The sequence below is a fragment of the Peromyscus eremicus genome, chromosome 7 (genome assembly GCF_949786415.1).
Source record: "Peromyscus eremicus chromosome 7, PerEre_H2_v1, whole genome shotgun sequence".
NCBI classification, from domain to species: Eukaryota; Metazoa; Chordata; class Mammalia; order Rodentia; family Cricetidae; genus Peromyscus; species Peromyscus eremicus.
The window spans coordinates 104040282-104059233 of record NC_081422.1 but is presented as its reverse complement, the minus strand read 5'-3'; the positions used below and the strand labels follow the sequence as shown (position 1 = coordinate 104059233).

The 18952-nt window shown below is 46.1% G+C and overlaps 1 protein-coding gene across 1 annotated transcript in view; it reads right to left on the bottom strand.

Moving 5' to 3' along the window:
- The window catches only part of Scap (SREBF chaperone), a 79626-nt gene that overhangs the window by 7664 nt on the left and 53010 nt on the right, over positions 1-18952 (bottom strand). The window contains exons 4-10 of the mRNA XM_059268744.1: positions 13045-13202; positions 12175-12395; positions 11876-11981; positions 11218-11390; positions 10779-10905; positions 1545-1657; positions 281-375 (exon numbers count right to left, since the gene is read on the bottom strand). Coding sequence (XP_059124727.1) covers positions 281-375; positions 1545-1657; positions 10779-10905; positions 11218-11390; positions 11876-11981; positions 12175-12395; positions 13045-13202 — 993 coding nt within the window. The remainder of the gene's footprint in view (positions 1-280; positions 376-1544; positions 1658-10778; positions 10906-11217; positions 11391-11875; positions 11982-12174; positions 12396-13044; positions 13203-18952) is intronic.

Genomic DNA, 18952 nt, shown 5'->3' with positions numbered 1-18952 from the left:
TAAAAGCCTGAGTGAGGCTGGGCGGTGGTGGCACACGCCTTTGATCCCAGCACTCAGGAGGCAGAGGCAGGTGGATCTCTGTGAGTTCCAGGCCAGCCTGGTCTACAGAGCGAGATCCAGGACAGGCACAAAACTACACGAAGAAATCCTGTCTCAAAAAACCAAAAACAAAAAAAAAAAAAAAGCCTAAGTGAGGACACAGGCACAGACACAGACAGACAGACAGACAGACAGACACACACACAGTTGGCTGCCAAGAGGTAAAGCCTTGGGGCCTTACCTGGATGGCAGGCACAAGGGTGAAGTAGCCAATAAGGATGATGCCCAATTCAGTTGCCATGTTCTTCATGATGGACCAGCTCTCACTGCTTAAGCCTGCAGTGCAAAAGCAGAGCATGGGTCAGTGAGGACCTACCTGCTTTAAAGTCTGCACCTGACCTTGCAGTCCTCACGACACAAGCATGAAGAGGCATCCAGAGTCTAGGAGTCACTACCATCACATAGTTGCTACAGAGGAAAGGTGGGGTGCAGCAGAATGCTCTGGCCATCACAACCAAGGAAAACCAGGGTGATGAGGTGAGAAAACCCAGGAAGAAAGCCCAGTGCCACCATCCAGCGCACAGGCCAGAGCAATGGAGGACGCTGTCCCCAGGGTCATACTACTCTAGCTGTCTTAGGAACAAGTCTCTGCATGTGCAGTGTGTATGAGCTTACGAGAGACTCTGCCTCATCTCTTCACAAGCCCACACCCAGCACAGGACGGGACAAGGCACACAAGTCCATCAGAGGTGGGGGAATGAACGCACGGCCAGTTCTGTGTCCCTCACAGCATGGGCCTAGGATAAAGTGCCTTAAGACTGACCTCCTCTTAGCAGGGCATGGTGGCAAACACCTTTAATCCCAGCATTCAAGAGGTAGGGGCAGGAGGATCTCTATGAGTTTGAGGCCAGCCTGGTCTACAGAGCAAGTTCCAGGGCAGCCAAGGCTGCACAGTGAGACTCTGTCAGGAGATGGGTGGGGAGGCTGCTACTGGCTGGATGGCTTTCTTACTGACACATGGCCAGGACCAGGCACACTGTAAGGACTAGATGGTTCCTTGGGACACATAAGGAACACTGACAGGCTGGCCAGTTACATACTAGGCTGAAGGCCAAAGCAGGGCAGGTTTCTTTTGTTAGGGTTGTGTGATACATATGTATGCAAGCATGTGTAGAGGTCAGAGGTCACACCAGGTATTGTTCTGCAGGAACCATCTACTTTGTATTCTGAGACAGAGTCTCACTGGCCCAAGATTCACTGAAAAGGTTAGCTGGCTGGCCAGCGAGCTCTGAGGATCCACTGTCTCTGTCTCTCCAGTGCTGGGATTATAATTGTGTACCACTTTGCCCTGGCTTTTCACATGGGTCTAGGGGTTGACTCAGGGCCTCACACCTGTGCAGCAAGCACTTTACAGAGCCAAAACCACAGCCTTGAACGTCAGGCTTGGAGAGCTCCTTCTCTCCCTGGGCGTAGACAGAGAGAGCAGCCCACCACCCCAGTGTTACCTTGTGCGATCCGAAGCTTCACCTCCAGGTCCACTGGGGTCGACACCACTGACTTGGTGAGTACCAGCACATTCTCTAGCCCAATAACCACCACCAGGTATGGGAAAATCTCACTGGGGACAGAACGGGAGACAGGAAAGGGTTGGCTCTTACCAGGCTTGAGCACTGAAAGGCTGTGGGACTTCCAGCCTGTAGCAGAGGCCGCCAAGTGGCCCCTGCAGCACAGGGCAGAGGCCCCCTAATGTACCTCCACATGCAGCAGGGCCTCTTGTCAACACAGCTTTTAGCTCTGAGGCAGGTTCCAAGGCTTTGCCAAGGAGCCCGTTACCATCCCTGTCTCCTCTACCCAGTGGAGACGGGCTGGAAGAGGCCCCCTGGGAACGTCCCTGCCCCACTGCCAGACACAGCTTTCTTAACCCCTCCTACACTGGGCTCCAATTGTGGGAGCCCGTTCTCGGGTTCCTCGTGGCTTTACCCAGCAGGTCCGCATAGAGGATGATTAGACCACGGGCCTGAGTGCAGGTGTCTGAGATGGTCTGCACTTGGCTGTACTGGGGGAGGAGGTCTTTTGCTCCACCCCTTGGTGTCTCTATAAAAACCCTGGGGCAGAGACAGTTGGGGCCCGTTGGAATAGGTTCCAGGCCCTCTTGAGGCTATCCTTTATTTTCTATCTATTTATCTCCGAGATACTCTCCGCAATAAATCCTTCTATCTAATATTTCCTGCTGCTCGCACTCAAGAAAACTCTGGGGAACTGTGGGGGGTGGTGGGTAAACGCCCCACAGAATGGCGCCATGAACAGGGACTAAAGAAAAAAGAAAAAAAGGGGGACTAAAGAAAAAAAGGGGGACTAAAAAAAAGGGGGGACTAAAGACAAATGAACAGGGACTAAAGACAAAGTAATAGGGACTATTGAATAAGGAAAATAATAGTTTTATTACAGAGTTTTTGGCGAAAGTGCTGAGTTCAGCCCTGCCAGTGGATAAGGCATGCTGGTGTTATAGAAAATATATATTTTTTATATATATTGAGAGGCAGGGGTTTTATCCTCGAGAGAAAAGGAAAGCGGACTGGAAGGATGTCCGAAGCTGCAGCGAAATTCTCTTCTGTCAAAATTTTCTATCTTCTATCCCTTTCTCAATTTCTATCTGTGAAAAATAAGTATAAGGTATAGCATAGTAATATAGTGTAGGAAAAACTTAGAAATGTAAGATTGTGTAGGAAAAAATAAGTAAGGCAACTAGACAGAAAAACTCTACGATTTTCTGACTTTGGGGGCTATGAACGCAAACTGGGGGAAAAAATCTTTCTTTGGGCTTTACAGGTAGTAAAAAAGCTCTTCTTTGAGCTTATGGGGAAGAAAAAGTTTCCTATGGAAGCTTTTGACCTGGGGACAGCTGAAATGCTAAGTCCAAGCGGCAGGAGAAAGTGATTTCTCCCTGAGGCAAAAATGGGGGTGTAAAAAGCCAAAGTTTAAAGTTGGGAAGTTTTGGGAAAAGTTGGTCTTTTCTCCTGGGGAAAAAAAACTAAAAGCTTTTCTTAGAAAATTTGGGGTGAAAAATCTCTCTAAAAAGTCTTAATCTTAAACTAAAAGCTCTCAAACTTAAAAACTAAAGCCTTTAACTTTCTCAGAAGGACAAAAATTAGAATCATCTGAAGATATTAGTATGGGGACCACCTGTGATTAGCTCTAAGGGAAAACAACAAACCTCTTAAGACAGCAAAACCTCTCTAAGTTCTCTTTCAAGCTTTAGGAGATGGCTTAGTGGTTAAGAGCACTGACTGCTCTTCCAGAGATCCTGAGTTCAATTCCCAGCAACCACATGATGGCTCATAACCATCTGTAATGAGATCTGGTGCCCTCTTCTGGCCTGCAGTCATACATGCTGTATACATAATAATAAAAAAAAAATTCTCCCTGCAATACAGGACAAGTTCCTAAAAATTTCTCTTCTAAACTCTGTCTCTTCAAGCCAGTAAAAGACAGTGGGTCAAAGTCCCCTGGGGGAAACGCTTGGGAGAGTGTGGGTAAAGAGCTACAGAGAGCCCAAAAGGGCAGGAAACTTTACTGGGAAAGGCAAAAAAGCCAAGCTTTTCAGTTACAGCCGAGCTGAGGCATCAAGGGTTTTGTTTGAGCTATGAAAAGGTGCTCCTAATCTTCTTAACGCAAAGATCCCCTGAAGCATTGTATCCTCGCTTCTGACCAAAAACCCAGAGGCGACTGGCCAGCGTCTGAGTTGGGGTGCATTTCGGGGATACTAGGGTTCCGGCAGTTGTAAACTTTCTGGAGCACAGAGCTGAGGCAGGAAGGTGCAGGATCCAGGGGAAGATTGCTAATGAACAACCAAAGCTAAAGCCAGTGGGAACAGCACAGTTGCCCGCTTTCCTACAAGTCCCGGGTTGATAGGTCCACAGCTGCAAAAAGAAATCTGAGAAAAGCTTTCCTATCAGAGTAAGGACCTTTCTGGGAAAACAGTAAAGCTGAACTGTGTCTGAAGCAGTTGTGCTGCTGAGTCAGAACGCTGTCTGGGGAAAGAGCCCAGCCAGGGCAGAACAGAACTATCCAGGAGTAAAGCTTTCTTTTCTGTCAGAGAAAGCACCTCTTTGAGAAAAGCTTTGTTTCAACTGACTCCCGTGAGATGAGGGGGAGTGTACCCCTAAGGGGTGATTGCCTCTGGCATAAGCTCTGTCCTTGAGCACCCAGACCAGCAAATGCAACCCACTGGGGGACTGGGCCAGGTGAAGGCCTGATGAGGCAAAACACCTGTCCTAATGGGAGTTTAGAAATGGCAAAAACCTCCCTTGTTAGATTTTCAGTCTGTACGCAAACCACACAGACCCCGAAAACAAACAGACAAAAAGCCCTACCTTCAGTAGCAGGGAAAGCCGCCACTGTAGTGTCGGAAACTGTTTCTGGGGTAGAGGGGATAAATTGAGACCAAACTGGGAACTGTCTGGGAGAAAGACTCTGAAGAAACAGAGAAGGGACATAATCTTCCCCAGAAAAATATGACCTGAAAAAGCTGCTAGAATTTGAGGCAGATTTGGGGAGAGAAAAAAGCCCCTATCTCCAAAAGCAGCTAGCAGAGGTACAGAGCCGCAGACAGATACCTGAAGCTCTGCATCTGCAGGGGGGGGGGGGGGGGGGGGGGGGGGATGGGGACGGGGACAAGCAAAATGAGAATAAAATCAGTGAGAGAAAATCTCTCTGAAGGAGCTATGGAAAAGCTGTTGTACGTGATCTTGTTTTTCACTGACTAGCTAAGACAAACACAAGCCCCAAGGAAAGTTGCTATCAGAAATGCCAGCCTCAATGCGCGCTAACGAGGCAGGTGCGGTTCTGATTTGGGGGCCAGTGTCAAATGAAGGAGAGACACCTGTTAAAGCCAGCTGAGGAGAGACCAGAAACCTCCAAACATGCCATAGCTGAAAATGTAAAATGCTTGTTCAAATCTCCCATTGCAAAAGCAAAAAACTTTGTTCAAACCTCCCGGGCAAGAATTTGTAAGCAAGTCTGGTAAAAGAGAACCAGCTGACTCTCAGACCCGAAAAGAACTATGGGAAATGACTGATGGAAAATGATATAAAGGACTGATATAAGGGACTGATATTATTATAGACTGATATAAGGGAAATGCATTCTGGGAAAGGTAGTTTTTCCACTAAAGATGGCGACATTGCCCTGAAACACGTTTGTCAGCTCTAAAATACGTTCATGGTAAATTTAAAATACAGCTTTTAAAAGAATAAGGAGGAAAATGGTTTAAGTGTCAGTTCCACTGGAAAAATTGAAAAGATATGGAACTAGGCGCTTCACGGTTTGGGGCTCCATTGGTAAAATGCCTTATTTACCCTAATAGCTGTGCAAAGTTTTTACGGTAGTTGGATGACAAAAAGCTACCTATAAGAGCAAACAAGCCACTTTAAAATCCTTAAGAAAACAAGGGAAAGCAGTTTATACACTGAACGTTATCTTAGATATGAAGGAAACTTATGTGAAATTAAAAATTCTTTACGTCTTGAACAAACAGCCTGTAATGAGTGATTCCTTTGCAAATCTAATTAAAGGGATAAGAAACAGGCATTCAAAAAAAGAAATGACTGCTTTATAGATGGGAAACAAACTTCAGAAAAGCTGTCTTACAAAAGAGTTGCTTCACCTGAAAGTTCCTTATAAAAAATCAATGCTAAATATTACAGCTGCTAATAATATCAGGAGTTAAAGCTAATGAAGTGAAAATACTAAATCCTGAAAATGCTTTTTCTGAGTAAGCTAATGAAGGATATGTTTCATGAAAGAACATCTATGTTCTTGATTCCTTTGAATAGTAACAGTTTTGGTGAAAATATTGGAACTAACAACAACCAAGTCAAAATGTTTCAACAAATCCAAGACGCTATTCCACAAAAGAAAGCTGCCATGCTTTGTGGGCCATATTAGAGCTCACTCCAATCTTCCTGGTCCTTTAGCTGAGGGTAATGTGAAATGGAAAGATCCCTGCTCGGGATTATGGAAGGGTCCCGATCCTGTGTTAATATGGGGTCAAGGACATGTTTGTGTTTTTTCACAAGAGGAGAATGAAGCTCGGTGGTTACTGGAGCGTCTGGTAAGGAGCGTGGAACTAAGGAAGGGTCAGCTCCAATGACGTTCCTCTAAAGGAACCAGAATGAAAGTGGCTCGATTAGTGTTTCTGAGGTTTTGTCACTGGTTAATGCAAACAGTGAGGAAATAGAACAGTTCGGAGCTGTGCCGCTTTTGGCTTTACTAGCTCCTTTAGAAAAATACTTTATATCACCTAATAGCTGTGCGGTATTTGGCAAAGACCTTACAGCAGCTAAATACGGTAATTTCACCCTCAGCCTGAAGTCTTTCCGTAGAACAAACCAAAAGTACTGCTGTAATAGAAACATTTGTCTGAATTGAAGTACTTAGGGGAACTACTATGGATTTGGGTGAAGGGACAGCCTCTAGTTAAACACCGTCTACCGCTGACAGTGCATCTCTGCTGGGTCTGGAACGGCTGAGAGAACTGGCAACTTTGGAGTGTGGCGTCATCCTGGGAAGGTTACAGTCCCCTAGCAACAACTATCACAATTCTATAACAACAACACTCACTAAATCCCAGTGTTTTATAGCAAAGCTGACTATAAACTCTAAAATTTAGAAATGATGTACGTACTTCCTGTCTAGTTAAGAGAATCTAATAGAGATAGTAATAATAATTAAGAGTAAGAAATAGAAAAAGATGAAAATAAGATATGTGTTTGTAAAAATTCTCTTGTTAGATCTGTTAAGAAATCTTTAGGTGTTAAGTTAAAAATATGCTAAAGTAGTTCTATAGTTTCCTTAAGGAGTATAAATAAGTAGATGTATAGAGTTCCTTTAAGCTTGTAAGAAGTAAAGATACTAATTGTAAATGTAAGTTTAAATAAGAAATATGATAAGTATATAAGAAGTAATAAGAAATATATTTGCTAAAGTAGTTCTATAGTTTCCTTAAGGAGTATAAACAAGTAGATGTTAATACATTATATGTGAGTTTGTAAAATGTTGAATGTGAGTCTAAATACTTTGCAAGGCAAAAAATGTTATATGTGAGTTTGTAAAGTCTAAATGTTAAGTGTGAGTCTATTCTTAATGTATGTGGTTGAAAGAACCTGAGACACGGAAGGAAGTGTCCTAGTAGACTGCAAAGTAGTCAGTCTGAGCAATTTTCAAAAGCTCCAGAAGCCGCTAAGAAGCTAAGAATGGCGGACGCGAGAACCAGCACAAGGCATCCGCAGCTGAGATCCGTGGAAAATCAATGCAACACAGAAAAATCTGAGCTAACAGCAAAAACGGTGCGGTTTAGAATACTATTGTACCTAAAATGGTCTCTGGCTTAAGGAAAAAAGTTGCAGAGACGCTTGTTTGAACTAAAATTGTTAACGGCAAAAAAGTTTTGGTTGAAAAACGTCTCTTCATATTTGGAAGTGAAAGCCTGATACTAGAATTTATTTCTTGTTTGAACTTTTTGAACTTAAAATGAGATAAAACTACAAAAAGATTTTGGTTATGGATTTCTTCATATTTGGAAGGCTCGTACCAGAATTTATCATTTGAATTTTGGGACTTAAGAAATGAAATGAACAGTAGAGATTTCATTGCAATGGGACAATTTTGAGTTTACTTACAGTAATGGCCTAGGAACTGTTTGCTGGAATTCAGTTAAAAATGGAACTGTTTAAATGAAGAAATTTATTTCTACCTAGAATCAAGATGCAGTTTTGTGTATGCATATATGCTTTATTAATTGGTGATTCATGAATTGTTTTGTGGAACTGTTTATGTAAAAATGAAATTACTTACAGAACTGGTTTTGTGTTACAAATAGAACTGTTTAAATGGAAAAGTTTGGGTTTTCTAACCAGGCTTGAGATTTTGCTTAAATTATAAAGAAAAGGGGGAGAGTTAATATTCCTTAGTCTAATTTCAAAAGTTGTTTGAGTGGATTAATGTCATGTTTTTGTTAGTAAGAAATGCAAATAGGGTATACTAAAAGACTACTTTTAAAGTGTGTAAAGAGTTTTATTAAGAAACTGCTTTTGGATGTTTTGCTAAGTTTTCAAAGTGTTAATGGTTAGATTGAGAAGATTGCTTTTCAATATGGATTTGTAGGAATTGTATGAGTTTGGGTTCTTCTAACTAGGTTTTAGATTTTGTTTAAAAAATTATAAAGAAAAGGAGGAGTTATGAGGTTGAATTATGTTTGCAGAAATTATATTTACCCTATTGATATTAATGCACCCTGGTTTTGTGGAGTTAAGGAATATTTAAGTTTGATGTGAATACATCGAAGTTTTTCCTATGTTCTGTTAGCAAGAAAATTCAAATGATTGAGTTAAAGTTGTAAGACGGAGAAAATTGTTAACTATATATAGCACCATATATGCTAATTCAAATGGTTCTGTTAAGAGTTTGCTTTGAGTTATAAGATTGAGAGAATTGTGGCTATGTATAGCAATGGTATAGTTAATGGTAATGATGAAGCTAAGGGATTCTTTAAGTTTGTAGTCGCCTTAAGAGTTTTTGGTTTAGAAAGGGCTTGAGGCAGCTAAGACTGCTGTAGTCACCTTGAACCTAATTCAAAAGAGAAATGCCATCTTTATCATCCTCTACTCCCATATTGGGAGGTGTAACAGCTATGGAGATTGCTGTAAGCCATTAATAGTTATTTTTTATATATTAAGAAAGGGGGACCTGTGGGAGCCCATTCTCGGGTTCCTCGTGGCTTTACCCAGCATGTCCGCATAGAGGATGATTAGGACCACGGGACTGAGAGCAGGTGTCTGAGATGGTCTGCACTTGGCTGTGCTGGGGGAGGAGGTCTTTTGCTCCACCCCTTGGTGTCTCTATAAAAACCCTGGGGCAGAGACAGTCGGGGGCCGTTGGAATAGGTTCCAGGCCCTCTCGAGGCTATCCTTTATTTTCTGTTTATCTCCGAGATACTCTCCGCAATAAATCCTTCTATCTAATATTTCCTGCTGCTCGCACTCAAGAAAACTCTGGGGAACTGTGGGGGTGGTTGGGTAAACGCCCCACATCCAATGGCTGATGGAATGACCGTTTCTAGGACCCTATAGTGGCTACTCCAGGCCAAGATACTGAACTAAATGGGAGGGATGACCTGGTCTCATCCCTAAGCTTTGCTGAGACGCTGTCTGGAGAAGAGGAACGCTCTGCTCCCACAGGGCATCTGGCTGAGCCTCACCCACCCAAGTGAAGTTCTGAAAGTGGCTCAGAGAAGGAAGCAGTCCAGGACAAGGAGCGGAACACGAGAGACACAAAGTAGCTTTTCTGTACCACAAGCCAGCTGCTGACTAGTGCCCTAGGCCTTGGCTCTGATATCTAGCATAGGGGAGAAAGTGGCCTGAGAAGCCAAGGTCAGGGCCAGGCCAGTCAGCCGGCTGGTAAGCAGGCATGCCAGCCACAGAGACCAGAGCCTAAGGACAAAGGCAGAGAAGGGCTCTGGACTAAGATTTTCAGAGGAATGAGGGGAAAGTAATGTCAGTGAAGAAGGTGGCAAACAATACGTCCCCGTATACTGACGACACGGACCGACACTTACTGTGGGCATTGAAATCTTTAAAAGGAAACTCTTTCATCATGTTCATTTACACATGTATGTGTGTATGCATGAATGCACACACATTCTCTCCTTCTAGAATGAGAATTCTAGAGACTGAGCTCAGGTAATCAGGCTTGGTGGGAAGTGCCTTCCCTCCGGAGTCACCTTGCCAGTCCTCCTTCCATAGTGAAGAAGACACCTATGCTTCTGTATCTCTCACACTCCTGGACACGAGCAGTGTGAGGGGCTGGGGAAATGGTTCAGCAGTTAAGAGTGCTTCCTGCCCTTGCTTACTGAGTTCAGTTCCCAGCACTTACATCCGGCAACTCACAACCCCCATAACTCCAGCTCCGGGGGGGGGGGGGGGGGGGGGCGCGGCTCTGATGCCCTCTTCTGGCCTCTGTGGGCACCTGTACTCATGTGCACATTTTTCTATCCCCCAACATATTAAAAACAATAAAAATAAATCTAAAAATTTGGTAGGCAGAGGCAGGTGGATCTCTGTGAGTTCAAGGCCAGCCTGGTCTACAGAGTGAGTTCCAGGATAGCCAGAGCTACAAAGAGAAACCCTGTCTCAAAAAAAAAAAATCTAAAAAATAAAAGCACTGGGCAGTGGTGGCACACACCTTTAATCACAACACTCAGGAGACAGAAGCAGGCAGATCTCTGTGAGTTTGAGGCCAGCCTGGTCTACAGAGCGAACTCCAGGACAGCCAGAATTGTTATACAGAGAAACCTTGTCTCAAAAACAAACAAAACCAAAAAATAAATAAAAACAATGTGCGTATGGATTTAAAATCTAAACACCAACATCTATGTATACACAGATACCATATACATACAAATATTCTATACATAAAACACAATGTATATGTGTATATATACATGCATATAACCACACGTTTTATATATATATACATATATATATACACACACACACATACACATATATATGCCATATACATACACATATGCTTAAAAAGAAAGTATACCTCTTCAATGTCAAAAATAATAAGGCAAAGACATGGGGTAACAACAAACATCTAGTCCAATGGTCACCAGTGGTCACCATCAGGCCCAGATGTGCAAGGGGCCTGATGACTCACTCTGGCCCTGTGAGACCTACCCGCCATTGAGTGTGGGTGTCAGGCCGAAGAGAGTGCACAGCCCCACAGACATGAGCAGGGAGCTAAGCACTGTGACCACAGCTGCCAGGGCGAGTCCCCACTTGGACTTGACCATGTCGATCTTGCCTGCAGAGCAGAGAGGGTGCATCAGGGCAGCACCTCCCCCAGCCCGGGGCCCTCCCTGACTGAGCTCCTTGGAGCAGACTACGCCGACAATCGAGGAAGAAAAGGACTAGTGCGGACACCTCTGGTCTCGTGAACACAGCATACCTTTTGGGAGCTCTAACCCACAAAGTCTTTGCCTCGGAAGCCCCTGAGAATCTCTGGGGGAATGAAGCCCTGGTTTTAGTGACCACCAGATACATTCTACATCTTGGCTCCAAGCTATCTCTGACAGGAGGAAAATGGGTGTCATGGAAAGCTCATTTGGAGACCTACGTGTGGAGAAGTAGATATAGGCAAACAGGATGATGTAGGTGGTCACCAGGGGGATGAGCTCTGCGATGCCAATCTCCTCTTTGAAGTGCACATGGACCAGGTTCTCTGCTCGCAGGCTGCAGTTGGGGCTGGGGTGCAGGAGCATGAGCCGGGCACGCAGGCTGTTCAGAAACCTGTAGACAAAAAGTCCCTAGAGGGGCCAGCAGGTCTCCTCCTGCCCTTTGTGAAAGGTGGCTACTCCGTGGTGTTTCAACATCTCTAGTCTCCACGGACACCAGGACGGCAAAGGTGGCAAACCTCCTTCCTGACTTATCGTACAACTCCAGGTGCCAAAGGCTCAGAAGAGCATGTCAGAGGCACCACAAGCACCCTTGCCGATTGTGGAGAGCTGTGCAGTGGTTCAAACAAGACACAGGCTGCACCGAGCTCAGCAGTCAGCTGAGGCACCCACCCAGGGCTTAGGAAGAAACCAGAGGAAACACCAGGCCACAGAGATTGCCAGAGCTGTCCTGAGGACCATCCTCATTCAAATGACCAGATATAGTTCTTTGGTGTAAAGAACATAAACATTTCAATAGGCAGCCTGGGGCCATGCTGGTCAGAGAAGCAACCACTCAAGCCTAAGTCCCACAGAGCAGTCGGGACCTGAGCATCTTACTTGGCATGGTAGCGCTGGAAGACCAGGGTGATGGTATAGGAGACCATCCTCTTCCTTGTATAGAGGCTCACCCCACTGTACTTCCCAGGAACACCGAACAGCAAGTCTGTGGGCAGAAACCAGCAAGCACTCACATAGCAATTAGAGTCACGGGGATGGGCTGGTGACAGGGCTACCCAGGACCCCTTCCCTAGAGCTACTCTTAGAAGCAAGGGGTGGCCCCTGACAGACTAGAGCACCCAATGAAGGAGAGAACGACCACACACAGGCTCACTCCAGACCCTGAGGGCTTAGGGCACCTTTGAGTGTGGCTGAAGTCTGCAGAGTTTTGGGCTCATGCTGATGGATGGTCCCAATGATGTCAGGGTCGGCATGGAATCGTTCCCAGTCGTTCTGCCAGAAGTTCCCAGGGGACAGTAGCAGGCAGCCATGTTCGGGAAGTAGGCTCCGGAGTTTCTTGAGGCCTGGCAGCAAGTCTGTTACCTGAAGGCAAACTTCCTCCAGGCTCTTGGTCCCCGAGCTATGCAGAAGATGGGAGGAAGCCTCTGAAGTTTCTTGCGGCACAGGGCCAACCTACCGCACTTACGGGGCATCATCTGTCATCAGGCTCCTAATGCCTTATTTCCCTGCTGGATCCAGAAGAGCCTGATGCCTAGGGCAACGGGAAATACTTCCAGGTGCTTAATAAGACCATGCATCTGTCCAGCCCTCAGAATGAACTAGAGCCCTAAAGCCCATCTCCTTCCAGGAAAGCAAGTGTGTGAGAGCATGCAAACTCTCCCACTAAGCACCTCTGCCAATTTTAGTGGACAAGCAGGAGAGGAAGAAACTTTAGGGTTCTTTTTAGTTCACCAAAATTCTTGTCAAAGCCATTAGTTAACTAAAACCTCATGGTGACAATCTGTTAAGCCAACATGTTCCAGAAGGTACCCCCAGGTAGAGCTTGCTAATCTTAGCAAAGCCCAAAGGCAGGAGCCATGGGTCAGCTGTTTCTCAGTTTCCTCCCTATGGTTAGGCCCATTCACACTCACTCTGTGAGTTGTGAGGATACAGCCACAAGAGCCCACAAAGACCCTGAGACCTGCAAAGCTGACTGGCTTGCAGTAGTTAAGACTGAGGAATATAACTCCCTTTGGTACTCGAGAGTCTGGGGTCCCTGAGAGGAGTACCTGTCTCTCAGCACGTGGTTCCGGATTTCCTCCACCAGTTGGAATGCCCGGGACAGAGGTGAACGGAACACATCTACCGCCAGAAGGTTTTTGTGCCAGGGAGACACTGATGACTTCACAAATATCTGTTGGATGTATGCCACTGGGGCACCCACATACTGTAGAAGAAACAGGACAGGATAGAAAGGAAGCATGGGACCATGCTCAATAAGAGCTCACTGAGCAAGGGCTAACAGGAAACGTACTAATGGACCAGGTATCAGGAAAATGTGGCCCCCACAAGCCAAAGCACAGCCCAGGTTCATTTTCTGTTGTTTTCTGGAATAAAGCTATCACCAAACACCCCAGTGGTCCTCAGCTGTACCTACCCTATTACAACAGAGCTGTGTGTCTGCAACAAAGAGGTCTGGACTACCAGACTACCAAGCCTAAATCACTCATTGTCTAGCCCTTTATAGAGCACAGCTGGTGCCTGCACCCGACTACAAGCTCCCAGAGGCATGGAGCTGTCTACTACTCTGTAGTTACTACTCTGTAGTGTGCTTAAAAGATCAAGACCTAGCTGGGCAGTGGTGACGCACGCCTTCAATCCCAGCACTCGGGAGGCAGAGGCAGGCGGATCTCTGTGAGCTCGAGGTCAGCCTAGTCTACAGAGTGAGTTCCAGGACAGCCAGGGCTACACAGTGAAACCTTGTCTTGAAAAACAAAACAAACAGATCAAGACCAAGTTTTTAGCTGGATATGGTGATGCCTGATAAAAATCTAACATTGAGAGGCAGAGACAGGAGGACTGTCCCAGGTTTGAGGATCAGCCTGGTTTACATAACAAGTTCCTTGCCACCCAGACTACCTAAGAACAAACTGTCTCAAAAACAGCAAACAAATACAAGTTTTCAATCCCAGCCCTCCAACTCTATGGTGTTAGAAGCACGTCTGACCTCCCTGAGTTAGAGGTTCCTCACTGCGAAAGAAAATAGCACCACCTACCCTGCAGCACCCAGATGTATGCCTACCTCACTCACACAAGAATGTGTGTAAGCACGCACACATCTGTCCTGCTGCAGAGATGGGGTTTTAACAGAGATACTAGCACTAAACGGCAAGAATCACTGTTCTGACCCCACGACAGTACTGGAGGAAGCAAGGATTGCTCAGGGGTTTTTGAACCAAACAGGGTACCACAGTGTTGCAGTGGATACCTTTCTACTATGATCTTAGAGTGCCCACCGCTGGGGCATGGCCTTGGAGCGACCCTTAAGACCTGAGAGGCACATATGCTGCTCTCTTCTCTCCCTCATGGGCTTGGAGGTGGGACTGGCTCAGGCGGCAGGAGCAGCGTGGGGCAGGACTTCAGCCTTCCAGAACCCTGCGACGTTTCTGTTTAGTGAGTTGTCTTTTCTGATTTATCTCCTAATAAATTCCTTATAACTCTTAAGCAGACTCCCTTGGATTTCTTGCTATACAGTGTCTCAGACTCAACTCCCGTTTTTCTCCCTAGAACCTGGTGTATGCCTGTCTAACTCCCAGAGCAAACTGGATAGTGGTTCCATCAACTCCTGGCAGAATGACAATGAACACTTCCATGCTGACGCTGACGTCCCTGGGACCAAGCCCCAATCTGCAGATGAGAGCACTCACACATGCAATTCCCGAGACAGAAGTGCCATGGACCACTCCTAAAGTATCACTGTGTCAGCCCTAACTGAACAGCTGTGTGAATGGGATGGTGGCAGAAGGGCAGGGAGCACATCTGAGGACTAAGGGACATGAGAGAAAGAAAGCCTGGACAGACAAAGGAACCCTGGAAGGTCGTCAGGGCAAGTGAAAGGCCAAGCTGGAAACCTGGTTGAACCTTCTAGACTTTAAATTGATGACAGAGAAAAGCTCCAGTGTCCCTGAGGTGGAGGGGATGCCTAATGAGAGCAAGGTTTTGGAGAGACTACCCTGGAGGTTGAATGGTATCTAGAGGCAGAAAGACAGGCAGGTTAGAGGGAGCTAGGCAGGCCCGAGTGGCTGTGGGAGCCGTTTTGAAGCCAAAGCTTGCCTTATTCAGGGACTCCAAAGGCAGTGGACAGAGAGAAGGCCACCGAGCCACCTCCTGGGCTCCAAGGAACAACTAAGAAGCAAAGTTCATGAAGCTCAGTTTACTTATTTTCGGTTGAGACAGGGTCTTAGGCTTAGTCCTAGCTGGCCTGGAACTTGTAGCAATCCTCCACAGGCAGTTTCCCAAGCGTTGGGATTATAGGTATGTGCTCCTGAGCTGGCTGTGAAGTCATTTGTGATGCAGTCTGGTGTGGACTCTGACCCACAGAGCTCACTTGAAGCGGCCACCAAGCACTACTTCTGCGCCTGGCTGGAACTGGCTACCACAGGCTCTGCTCTGAAAGCATTTCACTGACTCAACACACATTTGTCTGAGTGAAGGAAGTTTCCTCCCAGAGACCAAGAGCTCTAGAAGGAGGCTCATTTTGAAGATCATCTCCACACTTGTGAAGGACACAGCAACCTCAGGGCACCATGAAGCTTCTAGCACCAGGCTTAATCCTGCTGGTGTCAGACAGCTGTGACTCTGAACACACCACTCTGCCCTCTGCCCTCACTCCAAAGGATCTGAACTACTGACCCTTCAGTCAATTTCCAGGCTAAGAGCTCACACCCTTCTAGTACTCTTCCAGCTTCTTCCCACCCTGAATCATGTGGGGCTGTTCTCCTTCTTTTTCATTTCTTTCTTTTTTTTTTCTTTTTCTTTTTTTCTTTTTTTTTTCAGTTTTTCAAGACAAGGTTTCTCTGTATAGCCCTGGCTGTCCTGGAACTCACTGTGTAAACCAGGCTGTCCCCAAATTCAGAGATCCGCCTGCCTCTGCCTCTGCCTCCTGAATGCTGGGATGTTGGCATGCGCCGCTCCCACCACCACCCCCTGGCCTCGGGCCAGTATTTCAACAAAAGACTAGTAACTACAATTTACAATCTGGGACAGAGGGTCAGGTTCCATCATCGGTTTTAGTAGTGCCCCACTCCCAAGCTTCTCCACTTTCCTTCTTGCAAGTGTATTGCTATGACATCATCATTCTTTTCACGGGAAGGTAGTAGCATGGTTTTCTATGTGGGTGACGTGTATCTGTTTTGTAGGAGAGGTTCTTACTACGTAGCTTTGGCTGGCCTCAGATCTGTAATTCTCCGGCCTTAGCCTCCTGAGTGCTGGTGTCACATGGGTGTGGCACCATGCCCAGCCTTCCACCACATTTCTTTAGGAATATGTTGTTATCCCATTTGCCCTAGACAACTTTCTCCTTTGACGCTCCACCAATTCTGGGTAACCCACAGCTCCTGTACTTTCCTTCATTGGCTGGCGGTCTTTGCAAGCAAACCAAGTTGATGGGCCCCCTGTACAGACTCATTCTTCAGTTTACCTGGGTCCCCTCAGCTGGATGGCTCTTGACTCATGTCTACCAACTTCTATCTGAACCTTCCAAGAAGGTGCTCCACATTCTTCTAGTTTTTTCAAGATTTTGGCCCAGTCATTAAATATATCAAGTCATCATCTAATGTAACCTTAAGTTCCCTCTCTGGACATCAATATTCTCTCATAGTGGCAGCTGTCCACAATCCCTAGACTGATTTGGAAACTTCCAGAAGCAGACCTGGAAACCATTAGTTCATCTGGATGGTACAAGAAACAGGGAGGGAGGCAGCCAGCCAAGGGTATATTGAGCAAGTGACCTCACAGAGCCTGAGCAGACAGAGCTGAGACTCCATTCTGCTTCTACAGACACTGAGGGCTGTTCTGAGGTCAGGGATTCTCCAGCACCACAGGCCTCTGTACCAGAGATCCTCTGAGCAGGGAGAGGCAATGTTGGTGAGAAGGCAGACAGTAAAGTATTAGTGAAGATGAGGTGTGGCCCATCCATTGTATAGCGCGCCCATTCAGTGGAGATGAGTTCTCTTAATAACCCTACCTGATGTCCAAGTGAGAAACAGGTATGGAAGCAGATAAAGAATAGTACCCTACATGTGTGACAGCAGATGCAAAAGTATTCAAGGGACCTAGATCTCCCTGAACAAATAAAGACTCTTGACTAGATGGAGACAGTGGCAGGTAGCCTTCTAACATGACCCCCAATAAGCCACGTCTTCTGGGGCTCATGACCTTGTGCAATCCTGCCCCCTTAAGAGAATGCTACATCTACTAATTTATTTCTGTTGAAACAAGACATCATGTTAGCCATTCTGGAAAGGGCATTTAGGCAACACTCAGAAAGCAACTAAGAGGCCCGCAAGAAATCTGCAGCCAGTCAGCCATGTGAGCGAGTGTGGAAACAGATTCCTCTGAGTTGAATTCTGAGGTCTGGAAGCCTGGGCTGACAGCTGGACTGCAGTGTTGTGAAAGATCCTGAGCTAAATACCTAGATAAGAGAACCAAGGTCAGGATAGCTAATGGACAAGTCTAAGGTCACACAGCTGATAGGGAGCAGATCCAGATTAAACTCCCAGCTGCCTGACCCCCAAGTTTATTTCCTCCTCTACAGCCAACCTGCTCAGATAATGCCATGCAATCTTGACGTGGGAGAAAAAGCCATAAGCAGTATGGGAGAAGAGCTGGGGTCCTGGGGACCAGTGGCATCTCTGGCCACCACTGTTCATAGCATGAGGTCTCTGCCTAGATCTTCTCTTTGTCCAGGCTTAGGCAGCCACCACAAACTCTACAATATTAGCCTTGGGAGCCCAGCGTGGAAGAAGACTATATGGCTCTGGGAACCTGCTAGATTGGTCTGTATAAGGGCCTGGTGAGGACTGTGGTGAAGGCAATCCCATTGCCCTAAGCAATAAGTTCAGATTACCAAGAAAGCTGCTCTATGGTAGGCATTCAAGTCCTGGAATCCTCAGGTTTCTTCTTTAAAACTCATTTTCTATTTTAAATTTAGTTCTTCCTTCATAAGTAAATAGCACTACCTAGACTCAAATTTCAGTGCCACCACCCCTGGCTGTGTGCTACCGATGAGGGCCTATAGGCTCTCCAAGACTCCAGGTCTTCTTTACTGCTTAGGGAAATGGGAATTAACCACCCAGCCCAAATCAGGTCCCTGAGAAGGCCAATCAAAATAACAGATGTGAATCAAATCTAGCAAAGCATCAGAATTATGAAAACTGGATTTGGCATCCCAGGCAATTTCAACTCAGCCTACTAGCCCCTACAAGTTCATTACGATTGATTTCGTTCCCACCATTTTTACTGTCGTTCTTTTTAAAAAGCAAACAGTGTCTAAGTGTCTGAATGTTTTGTCTGCATGTAGGTGTGTGTGCCACATACAAGCCTAATGCCCTTGGAGGTCAAAAGAGGGCATCTGATCCCCTGGAACTTAAGTTCTAGAACCCAAACCTGAGCCTTCCCTAACAGTGGTAAGTGCTCTTAATTGCTGAGCTAGCTAACTCTCTAGCCCATGCTATTCCTCTTAAGGGAATGGCTTCCACTATCTGGTCCATGTTATTCTCTAAGGGCATGAACGGCTTCTACTATCTAGTCCCTGTTAGTCCCTCTAAGAGCATTAATGGCTTCCACTTCCACTCTTGAACTCAAGAGCCCAGAAACAACTTGGGCCCACCAACCTTCTCACTTACAATGCTCAAAGTAAAGTAACAGGCACATTCATTGTCTCTGAAATAGTCCTGCTCTTTACTTACTCAACAAGAGCTCTTTCTTGAGCACTCATCTGTGGTGTGTAAAACATTGGTATTTATGTGAATCGGAGTGAACGTAACTTCAAGAGTATGGCGGCAAGCACAGAGGAGCAGCAGGATCCACATGTGCAAACAACAGGCTTCCCAAAGAAAGCCACTGAGCTGAGGGCAAGCCTTACAAGCAGTCCAAGCATACACACCTTCCCTTTCCTCCTCTCTGCTCAGGCTAGCC